Source organism: Pleurodeles waltl, chromosome 8 (assembly GCF_031143425.1).
Source record: "Pleurodeles waltl isolate 20211129_DDA chromosome 8, aPleWal1.hap1.20221129, whole genome shotgun sequence".
Taxonomy (NCBI): domain Eukaryota; kingdom Metazoa; phylum Chordata; class Amphibia; order Caudata; family Salamandridae; genus Pleurodeles; species Pleurodeles waltl.
The window spans coordinates 1,431,509,603-1,431,531,052 of record NC_090447.1 but is presented as its reverse complement, the minus strand read 5'-3'; the positions used below and the strand labels follow the sequence as shown (position 1 = coordinate 1,431,531,052).

Genomic DNA, 21,450 nt, shown 5'->3' with positions numbered 1-21,450 from the left:
AAAGGTGAATAGCCCATTGGCTACCACCTGGCACTCCCTGTAACGCCCCTAAATTCAGTATTTAGGTGGCACCCCTGAGCCCTAGAACTCAAATCTTGACAACCTAAGAAGACGCAGACACTACAGCGTCACTCCAGTAGAGAAGACTGCAGACACCAGCTGACTTGGCTCTACAGGCTTGTCTGCAGTCCTCCACAATTCTGCATCAAAAGACTACCTGCCCTGCAGCCCAGCGCCCTCTAAAGCCCTGGGAGGACTTCCTGCCTTTAACAAAGACCAAGATTTCCTGTGGACAGTGGACCTGTCCAGAAGAAACCAACTCTAAAGAAAAATAACTCTGCCATGGGGAACTGTGAAACCACACCTGGAACCACCTCTGCTGCTGACGCCCACGTCCCGAGTGGCCTACTGGACCTGTGAAGGCTCCCCATCGATTCTGAGCCCTAATCCACTGTGGTTTCACCCCTGCAGGACTCTGCCTCAATTCTGCAGCCTCAGTCCGAAGACTCCCCCTCTCCCCCCTCCCGAACCGCGACCACCCAGTAAGCTGTTTTCCAATGTCATAGGACACCCCTGCATATGGAGCCCCTGGCCCCTGGTGTTCCTGAGCCCTTCAACATCCGGACTTACCTGGGCAGCTGTGCGTTTTCTTCATTCAGTCCCCTGGCCTGAGCCTGCAGCCTTTTTCCAAAACCGACCTCCTCCATTGACTTGCATAGGTGCCCAAAGCTTGGTTACACCCTCAGCGGCACAAGGGAGGCTGGGTGCAGAGTGCTAAGTTTGGTGCTGCCTTGTGGGCCCCCGTGGTATTTGCCTCAACCCTGACACTGCTTTACTCACCTGGGAGAAGCACATCTTTTGTCACCCCCCAGTGTTCATGGGTTAACATTGTGCTCTAGAACAAGAATTTGACCTCTGCATCAGGCCGCCCCTGTGCCGCTGCAGGCGTACTCTTGATGCTGATATGAACCTTGCCTGGTGTTGACTTAAAACCCTGGAGACTGGATTGTAAGTTGAGTACCTAACTGCAAAACTGCATTCAAGTTTTCCTCCTATAGGTTAACATTGAAGACTAAAAATTGCACTGTCGATATTTGAAACTGAAAAGTATTTTTAATTTAAAAACTTCTTACCTTATTGTTGGAGGCTGGCCTGGTTTGTAGGGGGTACCTTGGGTACTTACACCAGGTCCAGTTATCCCTTGTTTATGGATGTAGTAGTGTTCTAGCAGCATAGATTGATAGAGGTACCTATAGCAGAGCAGCTTAGGCTGAACTAGGAGATATGCAAAGCTCATGCAATACCACTTATAGTTACATAGTACTTATGCACAAGTAAAGACAATATTCAGTGTTACCAAAAATAAAGATATTTATTTGGGTGACACAGTACCAAAAATATCTTAGAGACATACTCCTTCTGGGGGTAAGTATTATACACAATATATACAATAGACACCAAAATTAGACAAGTAGATAGTCATAAAACAATGCAAACATTAGGAAATCCTATAGAATGTAATGGGAGAAAATAGGTCTAGGGGCAAAGCAAGATGGCTGAAGTCTGGGACACACTGGAGGAGCTCTGGGCACCACCCCTGGGGTGGTGATGGACAGGGGAGTGGTCACTCTCCTTTCCTTTGTGCAGTTTCCTGCCAGAGCAGGGGAGAAGGGGTCCTTGACCCGGTGTAGACTGGTTAATGCAAGGAGGGCACCATCTGTGCCCTTCAAAGCATTCCGAGAGGTTGGGGGAGGCTTCCCCTCCTCAACCAGTAACACCGCTTTCCAAAGTAAGAGGGTGTAACACCCTACTCTCAGAGGAAATGCTTTGTTCTGCCTTCCTGGGACTGGGCTGCCCAGACCCCAGGAGGGCAGAACCCTGTCTGTGAGGTGGCAGCAGCTGTAGCTGCAGTGCAAGCCTCAGAGAGAGGGTTTGGCAGTACTGGAAGTCCATGGTGGGGCCCCCAGGATGCATGGAATTGGCTTCCCAATTCCAGATTTGGAATGAGGGGGAAAGTTCCATGGTCTTAGACATGTTACATGGCCATATTCAGAGTTACCATTATGAAGCTACTGACCTATAAGTATAGGTATTGACCTATAAGTAGTGCACGCGTGTAATGGCGTCCCCGCACTCACAAAGTCTGGGGAAATGGACCTGAACTATATGGGGGCACCTTTGCTAGTGCAGTTGTGCCCTCACACTTAGTAACGTTGCAACTAACTTTCAGCAAGTGAAGGTTAGACTTATAGGTGACTTATAAGTTCTCCAGTATTGGATCTTTCATAGATTCACATGCTTGAATCATCCCCGTCGTCGAGGTGGGAGCCTCATGGTAAGTTTAAATACATAAAGCAGTAAGTCAGTAAGTTTAAAACCAGTAGGCCTCATAGGCTATTTTACAGTCTGTCCACTTTGTTTTGTGAAAAGACCCAAACCTCAGTATCAACCAATCAGGATTCAGCCCCTCCCAAACACTCCCAACAGAGGGTGAATTCCCGCAGATTTTAACCGCACGTCGTGTGAAGGGAGTCTCCCTGAGCTCTGCTCAGTTTACTTTATTTCTGACTGAAAATTGTTTCTCTCAGGAAACTAGCTTTATAGCTTTATCATGTCTGAAAAGACAAAGAAGGGTCTGTTCAGAGACTGTGACAGTTGTGGGAAGAAGAGACTACATGTTGATGACCCCCACAAGAAATGCATCTACTGCCTCCATCCAGACCACAAGGTGAGGGACTGCAAGATCTGTCGCACCTTTAGTCAAAAAACCCTCAAGGACCGTGAGGGTAGACTTCTCTTATGGCTGCAGAAGCAGAAAGCCATGGAACATCCTTCCTCAGACGAAAGTGAAGCGTCATCTCATGCTTCTCACCCTCAGAAAAGAACAGGTGAGAGAGGGAGAGTGTCTGATGAGCCACCAAGGAGGATGGCCAGAAAGATAAAACAAGTCTCTACTGAGACAAAAAAGGATGTTTCCCATTCATAGACACACAAAAAATTTCCAAAAAAGGTTCATTCAGAGCCTACTACGCCTTTACATAGGAAAAGTACCTAAAAAAAGACATCCCTGTCTCTGTCACCCCAGAAAGAGCCGGAAAAAGTCTCTTCAGGGGAAAAAACACCCGTCGACGACGGTGACATCTACTACAGTGTTGTCAACGTTCACAACGGCGGTCTCACTGATGATCATGACGCCGTCGCAGTTATCGTCGACGACGATAATTATGGCAAAAATATTTTAAAAGGCTTCGTCGGCAAACACATCGTCGACGGCGGAGGCCTCCTGGGTCCACCAATCGACCAGGGCACTCCCATGTATGAAGCACCTCTCAATGAGGTTTAAGAAGACACTGCTGACAACGGCACCTACAGAGGATACGTCGACAAAACAACGGTCGACGAAGACACCGTCGACGAAGGAACCGACGACAAAGGATCCGTCCACGAAGGGCCCGTCGACAAAGACACCGTCAGTGACAGAACCGTCGACGAGCATATCGTCCACGACACTGGCAATGTTTAGACCATCGACCCTCCTGGGTACTCCACCGCACCAATAGTCAACTAGTCTGCCTTATCCTCAGGACGACTCAACCAGGTTCTTACCTCTTTCACTTATCACCATGGGGGACAAAGCTTCCGATACTCTGCCAATGCATACCTCCCCAAGCAAGGTATTGCCATACCCCCCACAACATCTCTTAGATGATGATGATGATGACGACGCATACTCCCAAAACGAGGGAATATTTGGGGCAGCAAGTAGCCCGTCTCAACTCCATGTCAAGTGCCAGGATTTTGATGATGAAGACGAACAGCATTGCCAGCCTAGTTATGCTTCAACATCCTACCCACAGGCTGAACAACAATCGCCCCTCTCCATGCCTAGCACACTAGTGGCGGACCTACAATATATGCTTAATGACTACTATAGAAGTTTTCCACCATCAACGCAGACCACGCCACCTAGACCTGAAAGTTACCAGACACGTCGTCAAACCCAGACTACTAGTCTTCCGGAAACACCACAGGCTAGCATACCATTAACTAGCCAAACGCAGGAAGCTCATCCCTCGTCAGACGACGAAAGAGAAGAGGGTGAGCTAAGAGATTCTGTGACTAGTGAATGAGATGATTATCTCATCCCCACACCATCTCCAACTCCAGCAGGTCCAGTAGATTCGCCTCCAGAAGACATAGGAGGTTTTCATAATCTGATAGAGAGAGCGCCAAAGCGTTTTGGCCTTTCAATTGTCTCTCATGAAACAGAGTGTTTTCTGTACGACTTTAAAGAGCCATCAAAGAGATCGGTAAGAGCGATACCCATAGTAGATTTCTTATGGCAGGAAGGCTTGAAAGCAATGAAAAATCCTGCAACAGTGCCTTCACAAATGCCAAGACTAGAGAAGAAGTACAAGGCCCCGGATGATTCTCCGGCCTGTTTAGTGTCACAGCCAAAACCTGATTCAGTAATATCACAGGCAGCGCAGCGACGTTCCAGAAACGCCTCCATGCCTATAGCATCTCCCCCAGACAAGGAGGGGAGGAGATTAGACAACATTGGTAAAAAATTCTCCTCTGTAGCAGCAGTTACAGTTAAGGCGGCTAACTCCCTCGCCATCCTGGGAAGATATGATCGCCAAATGTGGGCAGACATGTCTGCTTTTTTGGATCTCCTGCCAGAGGACGTCAAGGTGGAAGCAAAAAAGGTGTTGCAGGGGGGAGACAGGGTTGCCGCAGAGATTATAGACAGCGCAATAGACATTTCTCTAACTGGTTTCAGGCAATTGGCTGGCGCAGCAGTCCTGCGCAGGCAAGGATGGCTAAAGGCTACATCATTTCGACCGGAGGACCAGAGTCGCATTCTCGACATGCCTTTTGATGGTGAGAGTTTGTTTGGGAAGCATGTCGACGACATATTACAGGCCATCAAAACGGATACGGATATAGCAAAATCTCTAGGTACCCTTCAATATAAAAAGCAACCTTTTCGTGGAGCAAGGGGAAGAGGAGGTTACTCCTTTCGAGGGGGATACCAACAGTACAGATCCCAGTATCAGTCTTCCTCCACAGGATCACGACACCAGTACCACCAGCAACAGCAGCATTACAGGTTACCACCGGCCGCAGCTTATAAACATCCAACTAGAGGAAGAGGAGCTGCCCGGGGAAGACATACGGGCAGAAAACAATGACCCGCCAGTCATTCCAGCATTCTCCCCCCCACCAATATCGAGGGTCGGAGGTCGCATCACTTCCTATTTCCTTCAATGGGCGGCTATAACATCAGACAGATGGGTGCTCGATATAGTGGCCAGAGGTCTTACTCTGGAATTCACGCAAACACCACCAATTGTTCCTCCATCGGGCCCACCACCCCGAGGATTAACCAACTCCTCAAGGAAGTAAAAGTGATGCTGGGCAAAGGAGCGATAGTCAGTCCCTTTTTCTCAGGAGAACAGAGGATTCTGTTCCCGCTTCTTTCTCGTAAAGAAACCCTCCGGGGACTGGTGCCCCATCCTGGACTTAAGAGCACTAAACAATTCAGTGATGGTAACACTTCAGGATGTCCTGCGTCTTTTAAATGCTGGAGATCTGATGGCATCCCTAGACCTCCAGGATGCTTACTTTCATATTCCCATACATTGCAACCACCGCAAATTCCTCAGGTTCAGAGTGGGTGGTATGCACCTCCAATTTCGAGTTCTCCCATTCGGTCTCAAAACGGCCCCCAGAATCTTCACAAAAATGTTGGCTCCGGTTGCAGCACATCTCTGCCAGTCGGGTATCCAGGTTTTTCCTTACTTGGACGACTGGCTCATAAAGGCACCCTCAAAGCCACAAGTAACATGTCATATTTCATATTGCCTTCAATTGTTAAACAGCCTGGGGTTTGTAGTCAACTACCAAAAGTCTCAGCTTCACCCCAAACAAGTATTGAACTTCTTAGGAGCAATACTAGACACGGTCCACAACAAAGCGTACCCGTCTCAGGAGAGGAAACAAAAACTAACCTCCTTAGCACGCAGACTCTCTACAAAAAAGTTTGTTTCAGTCCGCATCTACAAATCATTGCTACGGATGATCCCATCTTGCATTCCGCTAGTCCCAGACTGCAGGCTCCATATGCGACCCCTGCAAGAGCAATTGGACATGCAATGGGCCCAGGTCAACGGTTCTTTCGAAGACAAGATTCACATAACACCTCTAATGCAAAACACCATGAGGTGGTGGGCGACACTAACCAATTTGTCAAATGGACTTTCATTCCTTCATCAAACACCCAGTTACATAGGAACAACGGATGCCTCTCTCGAAGGATGGGGTGCACACTGCCAGGACCTGCAAATCAGCGGATCCTGGAATGCAAAAGAGGTTCAACTCCACATAAATTACCTAGAACTCAAAGCGATACCCTTAGCTCTAAAAGCTTTCTTGCCAAAACTACAAAATTTGAGCGTGTTAATCAGGACGGACAACATAACCAGCATGTTTTATCTAAACAAGAAAGGAGGCACGAGATCCCTACAACTCTCGCAGCTAGCTCAAGAAATCTGGACATGGGACATCAAGCACAATATTTCACTCAAAGCGGAGCATGTGCCAGGACAAACCAACATTCTGGCAGACACCCTGAGCAGGACAGTGATACCTTATCACGAGTGGGAGCTAGACCAGAAACTTCTCAATCGACTTTTTCTATTATGGGGCAAACCGAACCTCGACCTATTTGCTAAACTCGAGAACAAGAAATGCCAGTATTACGCAAGTTGGCTTGCCAAGAAAGGTTCGTGGGGGAATGCGTTTTCGATGAGATGGTCCGGGGTCTATGCCTACGCTTTTCCTCCGATCCCGCTCATTCCGAGAGTCATCAACAAACTAAAGACGGAGGGGTGTCGCCTCCTATTCATAGCTCCCAGATGGCCCAGACAGGTCTGGTACACGGAGCTCCTAATGCTCTCCAAACAGCCACATGTGCAACTCAGACAGAGTCCGACTCTCTTGACGATGCACCAGGGAAAAGTCAGGCATCCTGATCCGTCATCTCTACATTTGTCAGCTTGGCTCCTGAATACAATGAGTATCTAAATCTCAACATTTCCTCGGAGTGTAGAGACATCTTAGCAAACGCTAGAGCTGACACTACCAACAAAACCTATAGACTTAAATGGAAATGTTTTTGTATATGGTGTGCAGCAGAAGGTATACATCCCTTTTCCGCTACTCCAGAGCAGATACTTCCATATCTCTTGCTCTTGGCAAAGTCAGGACTTTCATATTCCTCCATTCGAGTGCACCTGGCAGCAATCTCGAGGTACCGTAGATCACCACGCATGGTCTCATTATGCTCCACAAGAATTGTCAAACAATTCATGAAGGGCCTTTTTCGTGTTTTCCCACCAGTTCGAAAACCTCCGCCGTTATGGTCCCTGAATGTTGTATTAATGCAGCTCATGAAAGCTCCCTTTGAGCCGATCCACAGAGCCGATCTAAAATTCATCTCATGGAAAACAGTGTTACTACTAGCTCTTACTTCAGCCAAAAGAGTCAGCAACATTCAGGCTTTCACTGTCTAACAGCCTTTCCTCCAATTTACAAATTCTGGTGTGATCCTACAAACAAATCCTAAGTTCATCCCGAAAGTTCCATCAACGTTTCACTTGAATGAACCAGTCATCTTGAAAACCTTTTTTCCAAATCCACAAACAGTAGCCGAAAGGACATTACATTCCCTGGATATAAAAAGGTGTCTAAAGTTTTACTTACAGAAAACACGAGTCATCCGCCAGTCTGACCAATTATTTGTTGCATTTGGCGGAACGAGAAAGGGGCATGCGGTGTCCAAACAGACTATAGCCAGATGGATTGGCCTGGCAATTCAATTCTGCCATGCAAAAGCCGGTAAACTGCTCCACAGCAAGGTGAGAGCCCATTCTACAAGATCGGTAGCCACTTCAGCTGCACTCTTTGCTGGGGTGCCACTACATAGCAGCCGCAGAGCGGCCACATGGTCCAGCCAACATACGTTTACAAAGCACTATTGTCTCGAGGAAACTAGTAATGTTGATACAGCAGTGGGACAGGCAGTGCTGAGGCATTTATTTCGGTAAGGTGAGCCTCTTACACATCCCACTACCACACTCAAGGTATGTTCGATATTGTTTCTCAGTCTTGTTAAGATCTAATTTTAAATCACTGTGTGGTTTACTCTAAGATTGTTCTTCAAATTAGTCGTAATATCAACGCTTTTTGCATATTGTGTTAACATGTTGTAGACCTCAAAACAACAACAACACATATTGTGTCATTTTCTGCCATACAGGTTTTTTCTATTATTCTTATATAGATATATATGTATAAATGTATACTAACGTGATTGAGATCACTTGTAGAATTACGCTAAAATGACAGTCAAATTGATTCGCTAATCCTCAAACATTACTGCTAGTTATTCTGATTCAAGCATGTGAATCTATGAAAGATCCAATACTGGAGAAGAAAATGTGTTACTTACCTGTAACTGCAGTTCTCCAGTATTGGTATCTTTCATAGATTAACATGCAACCCACCCTCCTCCCCTCAGAGGCTCCCCTATTATACAGATATTAAACTTCACACTTCTACTAGAAAATCTGAGGGAATTCAGCCTCTGTTGGGAGTGTTAGGGAGGGGCTGAATCCTGATTGGTTGATACTGAGGTTTGGGTCTTTTCACAAAACAAAGTGGATAGACTGTAAAATAGCCTATGAGGCCTACTGGTTTTAAACTTACTGACTTACTGCTTTATGTATTTAAACTTACCGTGAGGCTCCCACCTCGACAACGGGGATGATTCAAGCATGTGAATCTATGAAAGATACCAATACTGGAGAACTGCAGTTACAGGTAAGTAACAAATTTTCTTACTTCAGTGCAGTGAAAATGGATGTAAAATAACGTGTGTTATTTCACACAGGCTGCAATGGCAGTCCTGTGTAAGGGTTTGTCTGAGCTCCCTATGGATGGCAAAAAGAAATGCTGCAGCCCATAGGGATCTCCTGGAACCCCAATGCCCTGGGTACCTAGGTATCATATACTAGGGACGTATAAGGGGGGGTCTAGTGTGCCAATTGAAATTGGTAAATGAAGTCACTGGCCTACAGTGACAAATTTAAAAGCAGAGAGAACTTAAGCACTGAGGTTCTGATTAGCAGAGCCTCAGTGACACAGTTAGGCACTACACAGGCATACACATTCGACCACAAACATGAGCTCTGGGGTCCTGGCTAGCAGGATCCCAGTGAGACAGGCAAAACACGCTGACATATAGGTTTTTATGTATGAGCACTGGGGTCCTGGCTAGCAGGATCCCAGCAACACAGTAAAAACACACTGGCACACACTCACAAACAGGCCAAAAGTGGGGGTAACCATGCTAGAAAGAGGCTACTTTCCTACACTTATAGCGAAGTTCTTTGGTTCAAAGCATATATAAAAGCAGATGTAATTTTTCTTATTAGGTCTCAGATTTATTCTTTGAATGTCTCTCTTTTATTGCCTCTGCCAGTACAACATATGCTTAACATGACTCCTTGATAAGCCTAGTTGCGCGCCCACACTACTACCAATAGAGCATTAGACCTATCTGTGTTTTTGCCTCTGCAAACCTGTGGTGATTCACTGCACGCTCTGCATGGTGTATTTCATCTTAGTGCACCATGTTGTCGAGCCAGCTTCCTACTATATCTTTACCCAAACTTTACATTTTTCTCACAACTACTGTTGGAAAGGTTTTTAGAGTATTTAGAATATTCTTTCTCTTCCAGGGGATCCTCATCAATAGTCATAAACATTGAATATTCCCGCCCTTGTGCGGGGACCCCGGAGCATATATAAAATATACACATATTATACATGTGTAACAAACAGTCATGCAGGCTATCATGTTAAAAACAGGCTAAAATGCTTTATTTCTATGAAGTCTTTTTTTTTTCTTTTTTTTATATTAAATACTACAATAGAGCATAAATATGTACCCAAGCTCCTAAAACTAGGCTTAGGGAAGTAAGCAGTAGCAAACTCTAGAGAAAAAATAGAAAAAACTGCATTGAAAAACAATGAAGCATTCTTAGCCAATAGGCTGCATGCAGGTTAACACAGGAGAACCATAAAAACTTTGGCACCGTGCCTTTAAGACCCTGAGCACCTCCAGTATCCCACCATGCCTCAGGGGTGAAGGAAAGGTGACAGTTGGTTCACAGTTAGGTCAGTTCTTTTTTCCGGCTTCTTCTGAGAGGATCCTGGAGCATTGAGCTCTCAGTTTTTCTGAGTTTTTCTCAGAAAAATTCTTTAAAAAAGCGTTTTTTCACTTTTCACTCGACAAATAACACCTTTGTCTGAGCTAGGCAGGTTTTTTCTGACAGAAAAATGCCTTCACTTTTTGTCAAATGCCCTGCTTGTGGGAAGAAGAAGGCCCAGTCAGATCCCCACTCTCTGTGCATAGTGTGCCTGCCTCAGAGTCACTGCCCTGACACTTGTAAGTACTGCAAGAACATGTCTAGGAGGACTCTGAAAGACAGAGAGAAGATCCGGCTACATGGGCTTCAGGAGAGGCAAAGAACATCGTCCTCCTCACTTCCCAGACAGCCAGAAGGCCATTCTCAGGAGAGAATGGCCCGGTCGACGTCGACAGGTAGGAAAGTACTTGTTTGTTCACCGTCGACGTCGTCACTACCACCGTCTCACCGGCATAGGTCGACGGCGACACGCCCGACGTCGAAGGGAACGGCGTCAGAGGGACATGAGAGCAGGGGCAGGTCTCTGTCGACGGCAGCCCGCCGATCGACGTCGAGCCATCGCCGGCGTGCCCGGTCGCCGCCAAAGGCTGTGCGCCCCCCGACGTCAGGACACACGACGTCGAAATCACCACGACGGCACGAGAGACATCCGCCGTCGACCTCCCATCGCTCCACGTCGAAGCACACGACGGCGAGCAGGTCGAGGTCCAAGGATCGCCGTTCGACGTCAAGGCACTCAACATCGAGGCACTCAACGTCGAGGCATGAACAACCGGCTGGGCGTCCTTCGACGTTGAAACAGCCATCGACGTCGACACAGGTTTTACCTGTCCCACAGGGAGCAGAACATCGCCCCACGCCAGACAAGGCGCCATCTCCAGTGGTCTCCATACCGAGCGACTCTTCTCAGTCAAGAGTGGCATCATCTGGGCATGTCTCGCCCATCAACCTATCTCCGAGATGGCTGGAGAGCCTCAACAGACCAGCGGCCTCCCCAGATTCGCAATATTCGCGAATGTATTCACCTACTGCCTCCCTGCCAAGAACGCCATCGCCGACAGCCAGGGCAGAACGGGCTCGTTCAGCTCCTCGCCAACCGACCGCGAGGCCTAGACGCTCGGCTACAGCGTCTCGCAGCAGGTCTCGCTCTCAACGAAGATCCAGGTCGCGGCCAAGAAGATCACCCTCTTGGTCTTCATCAGGTTCATCTGTCGGGCGTTACTCACCCACCCTAACAGATTCACCACCTGCTAGAGTCTCACCGGTGGATGACATTACCACATTCAACGAGGTGTTGCTAAGAGGAGCGCAGAAACTCAACATAGAGGTTCCAGAACCATCTACCTCCTCATCGTCATCTTTGAGACTCTACAACAGAGATCAGCGTCAAAAAAGTTGCTGCCTCTAGTGCCTGGCTTGTTGCAGCCAACCATGGACACTTTTCTGGCCCCAGCCTCGCTTAAGTCTGCCCCGGCTAGAATTCTCAAAAAATACAAGGCTCCAGAACAAGACCCTTTATTCCTTAGAAAGGATCCGCCACCGGACTCGGTTATCATAGCTGCCGCCCGAAAGACCCACTCGGTGGCATCTTCATCCACGTTGCCCCCGGATAAGGAGAGCAGGCATCTAGACTCTCTAGGGAGAAAGATATGCGGGACAGCGGCTTCAGCAATGAAGGTCTCCAGTGCGTCTGCGCTCCTGGGCAGGTATGATCGTTCTCTGTGGGACTCCCTCAGTAGATTTACAGAAAAATTGCCCAGAGAAGACAGACAAGATTTCCAGGAGATACTACAAGAAGGATGGCTGGTATCCAACCAGGTTATCAGCGCGGCAGCAGATGGGGCAGATTTGGCTGCTCATGGATACGCACATGGTATCTGTGCGAGGAGATCTTTCTGGCTGAGGCTCACTGGCTTGAAACAGGAAGCACAACAAAGCATCCTGAATCTCCCATTTGCCGGGAACTCTCTATTTGGTGCCCATGCAGACGAAGAGATGGCCCGCATGTAGACCGAGGTGGATACCATGAAGGCGGTGGGCCTCGAAAGAAAGAAAGATTTCAGGCGGAGGTACAGGCCGTATGACAGGCGCCCCTTCCAGCAGAGGGTTCAAACCCCTCATTGGTCGCAAAGGTCACAGCAACGACAGGGACGCCCTCTTTTTCAAAGGAGAAACACAAGGGAGCGACAGTCAAGTAGACCTCAACAGTCCACTCCGAAAGCACCCACCAAGCAATGAAATCTCGCTTCCCTCGACACTGTACACCACTCCGGTGGGGGGAAGTATTACGGCTTATCTTCACGAGTGGCACTCTATCACAAGAGACAAATGGGTGCTCAATATTGTCGAACATGGCTATTCTCTTCTTTTCAAACAGCCTCCACCACGCTTGCCACCAACCAAAGACAATCCATCTCATCTCAGCTTGCTACGCAAGGAGGCTCTCGCCCTCCTAAAAAAGAATGCCATAGAAAAGGTTCCACCTGCACACAGAGGACAGGGGGTCTACTCCTGTTACTTTCTAGTGGCAAAGAAGGGTCGAGAGGGCGTTTTCAGGCCAATTCTGGACCTACGGCTGCTGAACAAATACATAAGGAAGCAGAAGTTCAGAATGCTAGCGCTTCACCAGATTTTCCCTCAACTGCATCAGGGAGACTGGATGTGCTCCATCGACCTACAGGATGCGTACTTTCACATCCCGATAGCTCCCAAGCATCGAAAATTCCTGCGCTTCCGAGTAGCGTTACAGCATTACCAGTTCAGAGTTCTACCCTTTGGCCTGAAATCTGCCCCAAGAGTTTTTTTGAAATGTATGGCAGTGGTGGCGGCACATCTCCGAAGACAAAGGATATACATATATCCATACCTAGACGACTGGCTACTAAAGGCTTCTTCTCCGGAGCAGGCGAGAAGCCATCGGGACATTGTACTAGGAGTTTGCGAAGCTCTAGGTCTTCAGGTCAATTACCAGAAGTCAACCTTGATTCCAACGCAGAATCTTCACTACCTAGGAGCTATCATAAACACAGAACTCCAAAAAGTGTATCCTTCGGAGGAACGACTATCCTCAATAGACAGGAAGTGCCAGGACCTGTTGAGAGCCAGCGCACCTACGGCACGTCAGGTGACATCACTGCTGGGCTCCATGGCATCGTGCATTTTTATTGTCCCAAATGCCAGACTCCACATGAGACCCCTCCAAGAGGCATTGGAGACCAACTGGAGCCAAAGAACAGGTCGCTGGGAGGACACGGTGCGGCTACCGGCGGTAGCACTTCAGTCATTGAGATGGTGGATGCACAGACCTCACCTGTCAGTGGGTGCTCCGTTTCACCAGGTGCTTCCATCCGACACCCTAGTAACGGATGCATCTCTTCAGGGATGGGGGGCTCATTTGGGTCCCTTTCAAGCGCAGGGTCTGTGGTCAGACAAGGAAAAGCAGTACCACATCAATCTGCTAGAACTCAGAGCGGTCCATCTGGCTCTCAAGTCTTTCATACCGCTAATTCAGGGGAAAACTCTCTTGATACAGACGGACAATACAACCACGATGTATTACTTGAACAAACAAGGGGGAACGAGGTCCCTACCCCTATCGCGAGAGTCACAAGCGATATGGCATTGGCTCCTGGCCAGAGGAATGTCAATTACAGCAGTTCACCTGCCAGGTCAGCAGAACGTGGAAGCAGACTTTCTAAGCAGACACCTGGAGGACGTTTACGATTTGGTCCTAGACGGCGAAGTCGCAGAATACATCTTCGCGCAATGGGGTCGGCCTCTACTGGATCTCTTCGCAGACGAAGTAAACAAGAAATGCCCAGACTTCGCATCCAGGTTCTACCGTCCGGGATCTCGAGGGAATGCCCTGTTGATCGACTGGTCAGGGATATTTCTTTACGCTTTTCCGCCGATCCCCTCATTCCGGCAGTGATCAGCAAACTTTACAGATCCAGGACCAGAATGATTCTTATAGCGCCACAATGGCCCCGACAGTTCTGGTTCACGGATCTCCTCAACCTGTCGGAAAAACCTCACAGGAGGCTGCCGTGCAGACCGGATCTTCTGAGCAGAAGTGAGGGCAGGATTCTACATCCCAACCTACCCTCTCTGAGCTTAACAGCATGGCTCCTGAATTCCTGCAGTATGGGCACCTAGGGCTCTCGCAGGAGTGCATGAACATCTTGAAAGAGTCCAAACGGCCTTTCACGCGGCGTTCTTACGCTTTTAAGTGGAAGAGATTCTACATATGGTGCTGTCAGAAAGGTCATAATCCCATACGGGCGCAGGAGGATGTCATACTGTCCTATTTGCTTCATCTAGCGAAGTCCGGTCTGCAGGTATCATCTATTAAGGTACATTTGTCTGCTATTACAGCCTATCGCAAGTCACCTTCTCAGGAATCCTTCTTTACAAAACCTGTAGTCAAGGATTTCTTAGAGGGTTTGAAGAAAGTTTTTCCGCCAATTCGGAGGCCTTCTCCTCCATGGGAACTGAACATAGTCCTGGCAAAACTTATGGGCCCTCCTTTCGAGCCTATACATAAGGCCTCTTTACAACACCTTACGTGGAAGACGGCTTTTCTAGTGGCCATTACTTCAGCGAGGAGGGTCAGTGAAATCCAGGCCTTGTCTTCAAAAGAACCGTACACGGTTTTTCATGACAATAGAGTGGTTCTTCGAACTCACCCATCTTTCCTTCCGAAGGTGGTGTCAGAATTCCATATTAATCAGACCATATCTTTACCGACGTTCTTTCCCAATCCGGAGACTCCGGCAGAGAAAGCATTGCACTCATTAGACTTGAAAAGAGTGCTGAAATTTTATCTGGACAAGACAAAATCGATTAGACACTCTAACCGCTTGTTTGTAAACTATGGTCATTTAAGGACAGGAGAGGCAGCATCTAAGCGAACAATATCAAGATGGATAGTTTCTTGAATTGTTAATACTTACCAGCTAGCTAATAAACAATTACTAGCGCGGCCTAGAGCGCATTCCACAAGGGGTAAAGCGGCTACTGCTGCTCTCCTTAACAATGTTCCGATATCTGAGATTTGTAAGGCTGCTACATGGAAGTCTGTCCATACGTTTACAAGACATTATTGTTTAGACTCAGATGCAAGAGCGGATGCCCAAGTGGGGCAGGCCTCTCTAAGAAATCTATTTGCGTAAGACATATCTATTTCTGCACTTCTATCGGACAGTCCGCTGGGTTTAGGGATGGGCTTGCTAATCTATTCAATGTTTATGACTATTGATGAGGATCCCCTGGAAGAGAAGGATAAGTTACTTACCTGTAAATCCTAGTTCTCTTCCAGGGGTATCCTCATCAAAGTCATAAACAACCCACCCTCCTCCCCGGACGCACGTCTCCTAGAAGTGCAGGACAGACTGTGTCTGGAATCAGTTATACAAATTGTCACCGTAAAAAGAACTGACCTAACTGTGAACCAACTGTCACCTTTCCTTCACCCCTGAGGCATGGTGGGATACTGGAGGTGCTCAGGGTCTTAAAGGCACGGTGCCAAAGTTTTTATGGTTCTCCTGTGTTAACCTGCATGCAGCCTATTGGCTAAGAATGCTTCATTGTTTTTCAATGCAGTTTTTTCTATTTTTTCTCTAGAGTTTGCTACTGCTTACTTCCCTAAGCCTAGTTTTAGGAGCTTGGGTACATATTTATGCTCTATTGTAGTATTTAATATAAAAAAAAGAAAAATAAAAGACTTCAAAGAAATAAAGCATTTTAGCCTGTTTTTAACATGATAGCCTGCATGACTGTTTGTTACACATGTATAATATATGTATATTTTATATATGCTCCGGGGTCCCCGCACAAGGGCGGGAATATTCAATGTTTATGACTTTGATGAGGATACCCCTGGAAGAGAACTAGGATTTACAGGTAAGTAACTTATCCTTCATGCCATAACCACAAAGGCTTCCAGTGGAGAAAAAGAAATAAGATTATTTACCTTTGGAATATGACCTTATATCATTCTGTCCTAGTGTTAGTTGTGTTGATAACACATGCTTAATATTAGTCAGTAAAACACGAAAGATATTTTATGATTTGAATGACTGATGTGATTATTCCCATGTAAGTCTCTCTGATTACTTCATCTTAGGCATGTTAAATAAAATGTTGGCTTTGTTATAGTGAGTATTTTCTTTTTGTTACTTCATAGAAGCAGTTATTGAAAAGAAAGAAACCTAATGTAGATGTCAGCTGTGATCCAAGTGCTTGGAAGATACAATGTAAAGAATTGATACATTTCATTTTCCAGTGTGAGGATTCTGAGCCGTTCAGACACCCTGTTGACATTGTTGAATACCCAGTAAGTCACAATTTACATTCAAGTATAATACAATAGTATTTAACATACTTTAATCTTACTTGTAAAATAAAAAATTGTTATTTTTGCATAAAGTCTTTAATTGAGGAGTTTGTTTCAGCTTGCAGAAAGATATTTTGTAATGATAGTGTGTTGATCAATTCCTCGCTGCAATGTTTTTCACAAATCAACTTCTAGTCCAGTTCTCGGGCAACTCAGGGTTGCTCTTACCATAGAATAATCCAAATACAACACCATAGAATTAAGTGTTGCAAATTGAATTTTATGGTTAAAAACAATAGGGGTCATTTAGATGCTTGTGGACATGGAAGAGGGGAGGGGAAGGTCATGGCCTACACCGGCCTAGCTTAACAGTATGCCTGCTTCCCATGGAAATCTGTGGTTTTAGAGGAGCCCAACCCCCAATCACATGCTGCGAATGGAGACTGTCTTATCCAGGTGACTGATTGACACCTGTTCGGTATAAGTCAATAAGGACACTCAATGAAGGATCACGCGCCAATTATAAATACAATTTAGCTTTACTAGAATTGCAGGTAAAATGTAGGCATTTAGCACATTAACAATAGTAGAATAAGAATAGCAATGAAAAGCATCTATTTATATATATAAGCAAAGAATTCATTGACAAATATAAGTTTTAATTAACTGTATACTAAAATGCATTGCACTACGATATTTAGGAAGCAGAATATAAATGAGTTGAATACTTCAGATAAGCTTTGATTTACTGCACACCAAAATGCATGTTTCAATTACTGCAGCAGGCTCTCACTACGATGTTCAGGAGGCAAAATATAAACAAACTGAATACTTCAGGTTATAAACACAGTGCAGGCATAAATAATCAGTCATAATAATAGAGCAGAGAAACAAAGGTATTTTATCCCTGTGTGGAAACTTAACTTAATCCACGACATGCTGGGGAGCCCTCTACCGCCTGCTTGGACCTCTCTCCCCCTCAAGCACCACGAGCAAACAGGCAGGCAGCGCTGGGCCATGGCAGCTTCCATAATTCCATCTGCAAGCTTCCAAATCCCTCACAGACAGTTCAGTGCTTAAATAACTCGAAGCTTGGATTTTATCTCATTCTGGCATTTTCTAGCTAATGTTATCAGTACTTGGCTGCTCTGCTCCAGCCTTTGTTTACATTCCATCTTCTCCCTGTACTCTCGTTCTCAAGGTTGAGACGGAGTCTTCTACACAAACAAGCGTGAAAATAATATCATGAACTTTTCCACGATGTTTGGGAGGGGGTTTCAACAGGCATTACGCTCATCTACGCTGCTCAAGCTAATTAACCCTTCGCGTTACAATGTCTTCCGCATCTTTCCCTAAATACTGCACAGAGACCATTCTACATTTTCCCTGCGAAGTTGCTAGGCCTAGCAAAGGCAGGCATGGACAGTGAAAATGAGTTATGGTCTCCCATCCTCAGTAGGATAAGGCAGCCATCACTGTGACCTGCTGGCCCTTAGGCAGCCTGAGTGTGTACTTCAGAGGTTTACTCTGGGGAATCTAGCAGAGGCTCAGCTGATGTAGACATGGTGCTCCCCCTCACTCTAATTAGAGATGGTGAACTGTGAGTTTGGCGGGCGGGAGCACCACATATTAATGAAGCTGCACCAGCTCCACAAAACTCTGAATGCGGCTCTATGTTAATTCTAGGCTTTTTATGTATCCCTACCAAAGATTCTACTGATACTGAAAAAGTAATAGCAATTTAAAGTTCAACTCTTTTCAGATTAGCTGTTTCAGCAATTTCTATAATAAAATCTTGCCATCAACTGCAGAACCTGTTACCACTAGTCCCTTTCATCTACAACATTGCTTTTAAGTATTCCCTATGTGAATGCATCTAATGGTCTGCTGGGTTGGAAATAAGTTGTCTATGTCAGACTCTCCGAGGGCAGTCTTACCATCTTGTCTGGCCGCAGTGATAACCCCATCAATGTTTAAAAATGATAAAAATATATTCATATCTACTTTCTCGCTGAGGCAGTTTTTGTATGATTTTTAGAGGCCGAGAGCCCCTTTTTCTAAACAGATATGATTTTTGTTTTTTCAGCTTAATTCCTAAACAACTATACAATATTTAGCTTACTTCCATATTCATGGAAAAATAATCAGAATGTTAACTACTAACATAGTTGGTATGTTGTAAAGATCATGTCTTCCAATGCAGAGAGCCCCCTTTTTTTATTTCAGTCTGAAGGCATATTACTGAATATGTAACAATTGATGAACTGCTATTTCATCAAATGCACATATCTGATACAGACTTCTAGCTGCAGATTCGTCACCTCAGAATTATTCCAGACGTAATACTGGATCCAGAGTTTTTTTCCTGAGCAGTACCCCTGTGCGCCAGTACATGGCATCAGTTGGCTCTGTGTGCACCTTTTACATCATACACACCGGAAGCGATGTCCGCAGCACCTATATATGCACTACACAGGCTTGCTGACGTAAGTTCTTTTATTTCTGGGCCAGTCAGTGCTAATCCGTGAAGAACTTCTCCTTCAGTCTTTTTTTTACTCCCTTTTTCAACGTTTTGCCAAGACTTTTTGGAGGTTTTCCTCTTGGTGTGGCAGGAATGTCATCTATAAAGGCTAGCTTCAAGCCCTGCGGTGACTGTCGCCGACTGGTGATGGACTTACTTCTTGTTTGTCTGTGGTACCTCAAGTGCAATCATGACCCGAAGTCATGCTCGTACTGATGCACAGTAAACTCGAAGGCTATGAGGGAGCGCTCAAGCTTGTGGCAGTCCATCGTGCGACTCAGCAGCGGTTGAGGTCCCAGTTGAGAGGATGCTCCTGGTAACAATCGCGGGGTCCTAGGCTGTGGTCCCATTCTAAATCTTTGGGTCATTCGGGTATGTCAACACACAAGGAGGAGTCGGAACCGGCCCTGATCTTCCATGCAGTAGCAGAAGGGAGAGATACTGCATAGTTCACAATTCGATGTGGGTTCCACGCGCTAGGCAGAACGGTTTTGTCGACTGTGCCAGTGGGACCCCAAGGATCCACTTCTGGATCTGGGCTTATGGCGGTTGTGCCACCTAGACCTTCCCCAGCACCTCTCGCATAGCCATCGTACCGGTGGCGCCATTCCCATTTTAATTCCTGACTCTGATACAGAGCCGGATGCAGTATCCAGCGCCATCGGGATCATATTGTGGATCCTGTTCCCATGGGTTTTGCCTCGGGATGAATGTAAAGGGTCACTGGACCCTGAAAGCCAGCCTTATGAACAGGAAATGTACTGATGTTTGGAACTAGGTAAAGCTAGTGCATAGCTACTTTCCTTGATACTAGCATGCTTTCTCACCCTACCGTGACTACGGCAGAGGGAGCATCTTATGCGATGGTTGTAGGAAACTGGCTCCTTATATACTATACCAAAGTGAGGTGTGGTGTGTAGAGTCCAGGGGTTCCCCAGATAATACTAATGCTCTCTATTGTGGTAGTGTGGTCTAGGAGTTAGGTTTATGAGAGAGTGATGCAAAGCATTTGTTGTACACAGTCAAGAAATGAGGCACACATTCCGTGACTAACTCCAGGCCAATTGTTTTATATAGCAAAAATATATTTTGTTATTTTATTACTAGAACCATACAGTCTTTGTTGCAAGTAAGTACAGTTGTAAATGGGTATCCAGCATACGTATCAAATGTACTTTGTTTTTTGCAGATAAAGCAGTTTACAAGTAAGGCACACTTCAGTTTCAAAAGTTGACACACTGCAGTTTTTCAATAGAGTCCTTAGGGGTGGGGGAAGTGTTAGCACAGTAAACAGGTAAGTACATGACTTACGATTCCAGTCCTTGGGTGGTTAGGATGACCACAGGACAAAATTCAGGTTGACCTCAAAAGTGCACCACTAGCAACACCAGGCCAGTTGGGTGCAGAGGTCAACGTTGGCATCCGGTTTTCAGTGGAATCCTATGAGGACTGGCGGTGCTTGGTAGAAAGCGGATTGCAGGTAGGTTCCCGTGGTTCCAGGACATAGACCTAGGAGCTTTAGGTCAGCATCAAACACACACCCTCAGGGACAGCCGGGTGCACACACAGATCTGGGGGGCCCCAGGGGGTCGGTTCTGGGAAAACAAAGGCTGGACAAGCAGGAGAGGCACCTGCTGGACGTTCTTGTACTGTTGGCCGGATTCTCCAGAGCCAGGGGGCTGCGGTTGCAGGGCATCTGGAATCTTCATTGGGATCCGGTTGTGATCAGGGGAGTCCTCCGGATTCAGGCTGCAGGCGTTGTTGTGTTGGCCAGGAGCAGTCAACCCATGGTGGACTCAAAGTTGGAATTACCTGGGGACCTTCTCTGAACCAATGGGCCACCTGGACTCGGGCCATGGGCATCTGGTGCAGAGTGGGCAGGGTTCACGGATCCGGGGTGGTTCTGGAGTCCTTTTGGAAGGTTTCTTCTGGACAGGGCCCACTGTCTTCAGAAGTTCTTGGTCCTCTGTTGGGAAGGCATTCCTCTGGGGTTTTATAGAGGTCGCTGGTCCTGCAGGATATGTCTCCATCCAGACAGGCTGGTAGGGCTGGGGCCAAGTCAATTGTCATCTGGAGTCTTCACTGCTGGGGTTGGCTTGGCAGGTCTCCTTCTTTTTTCTTGAGTGTAGGAAGCTGGCCTGATGTGCGGTGCGAACCTATGGTGTTATCACTTTATACCAGGTATAGGAATCCCCTAGTAGTGAAGTGTAGGCAGTGTCTCAGAAGTCAGGGCTCTATAGAGGTAGCTGTGGATAAGCATCCAAGACTTACCTAGGAGACCTGCAAAGCTCTTGCAATACCACTATAGTCACACAGCA

General features: G+C 46.6%; 1 protein-coding gene across 1 annotated transcript in view; it reads left to right on the top strand.

Moving 5' to 3' along the window:
• Positions 1–21,450, top strand: part of BRWD1 (bromodomain and WD repeat domain containing 1) — a 1,722,898-nt gene that overhangs the window by 1,472,125 nt on the left and 229,323 nt on the right. The window contains exon 36 of the mRNA XM_069202575.1: positions 16,462–16,611. Coding sequence (XP_069058676.1) covers positions 16,462–16,611 — 150 coding nt within the window. The remainder of the gene's footprint in view (positions 1–16,461; positions 16,612–21,450) is intronic.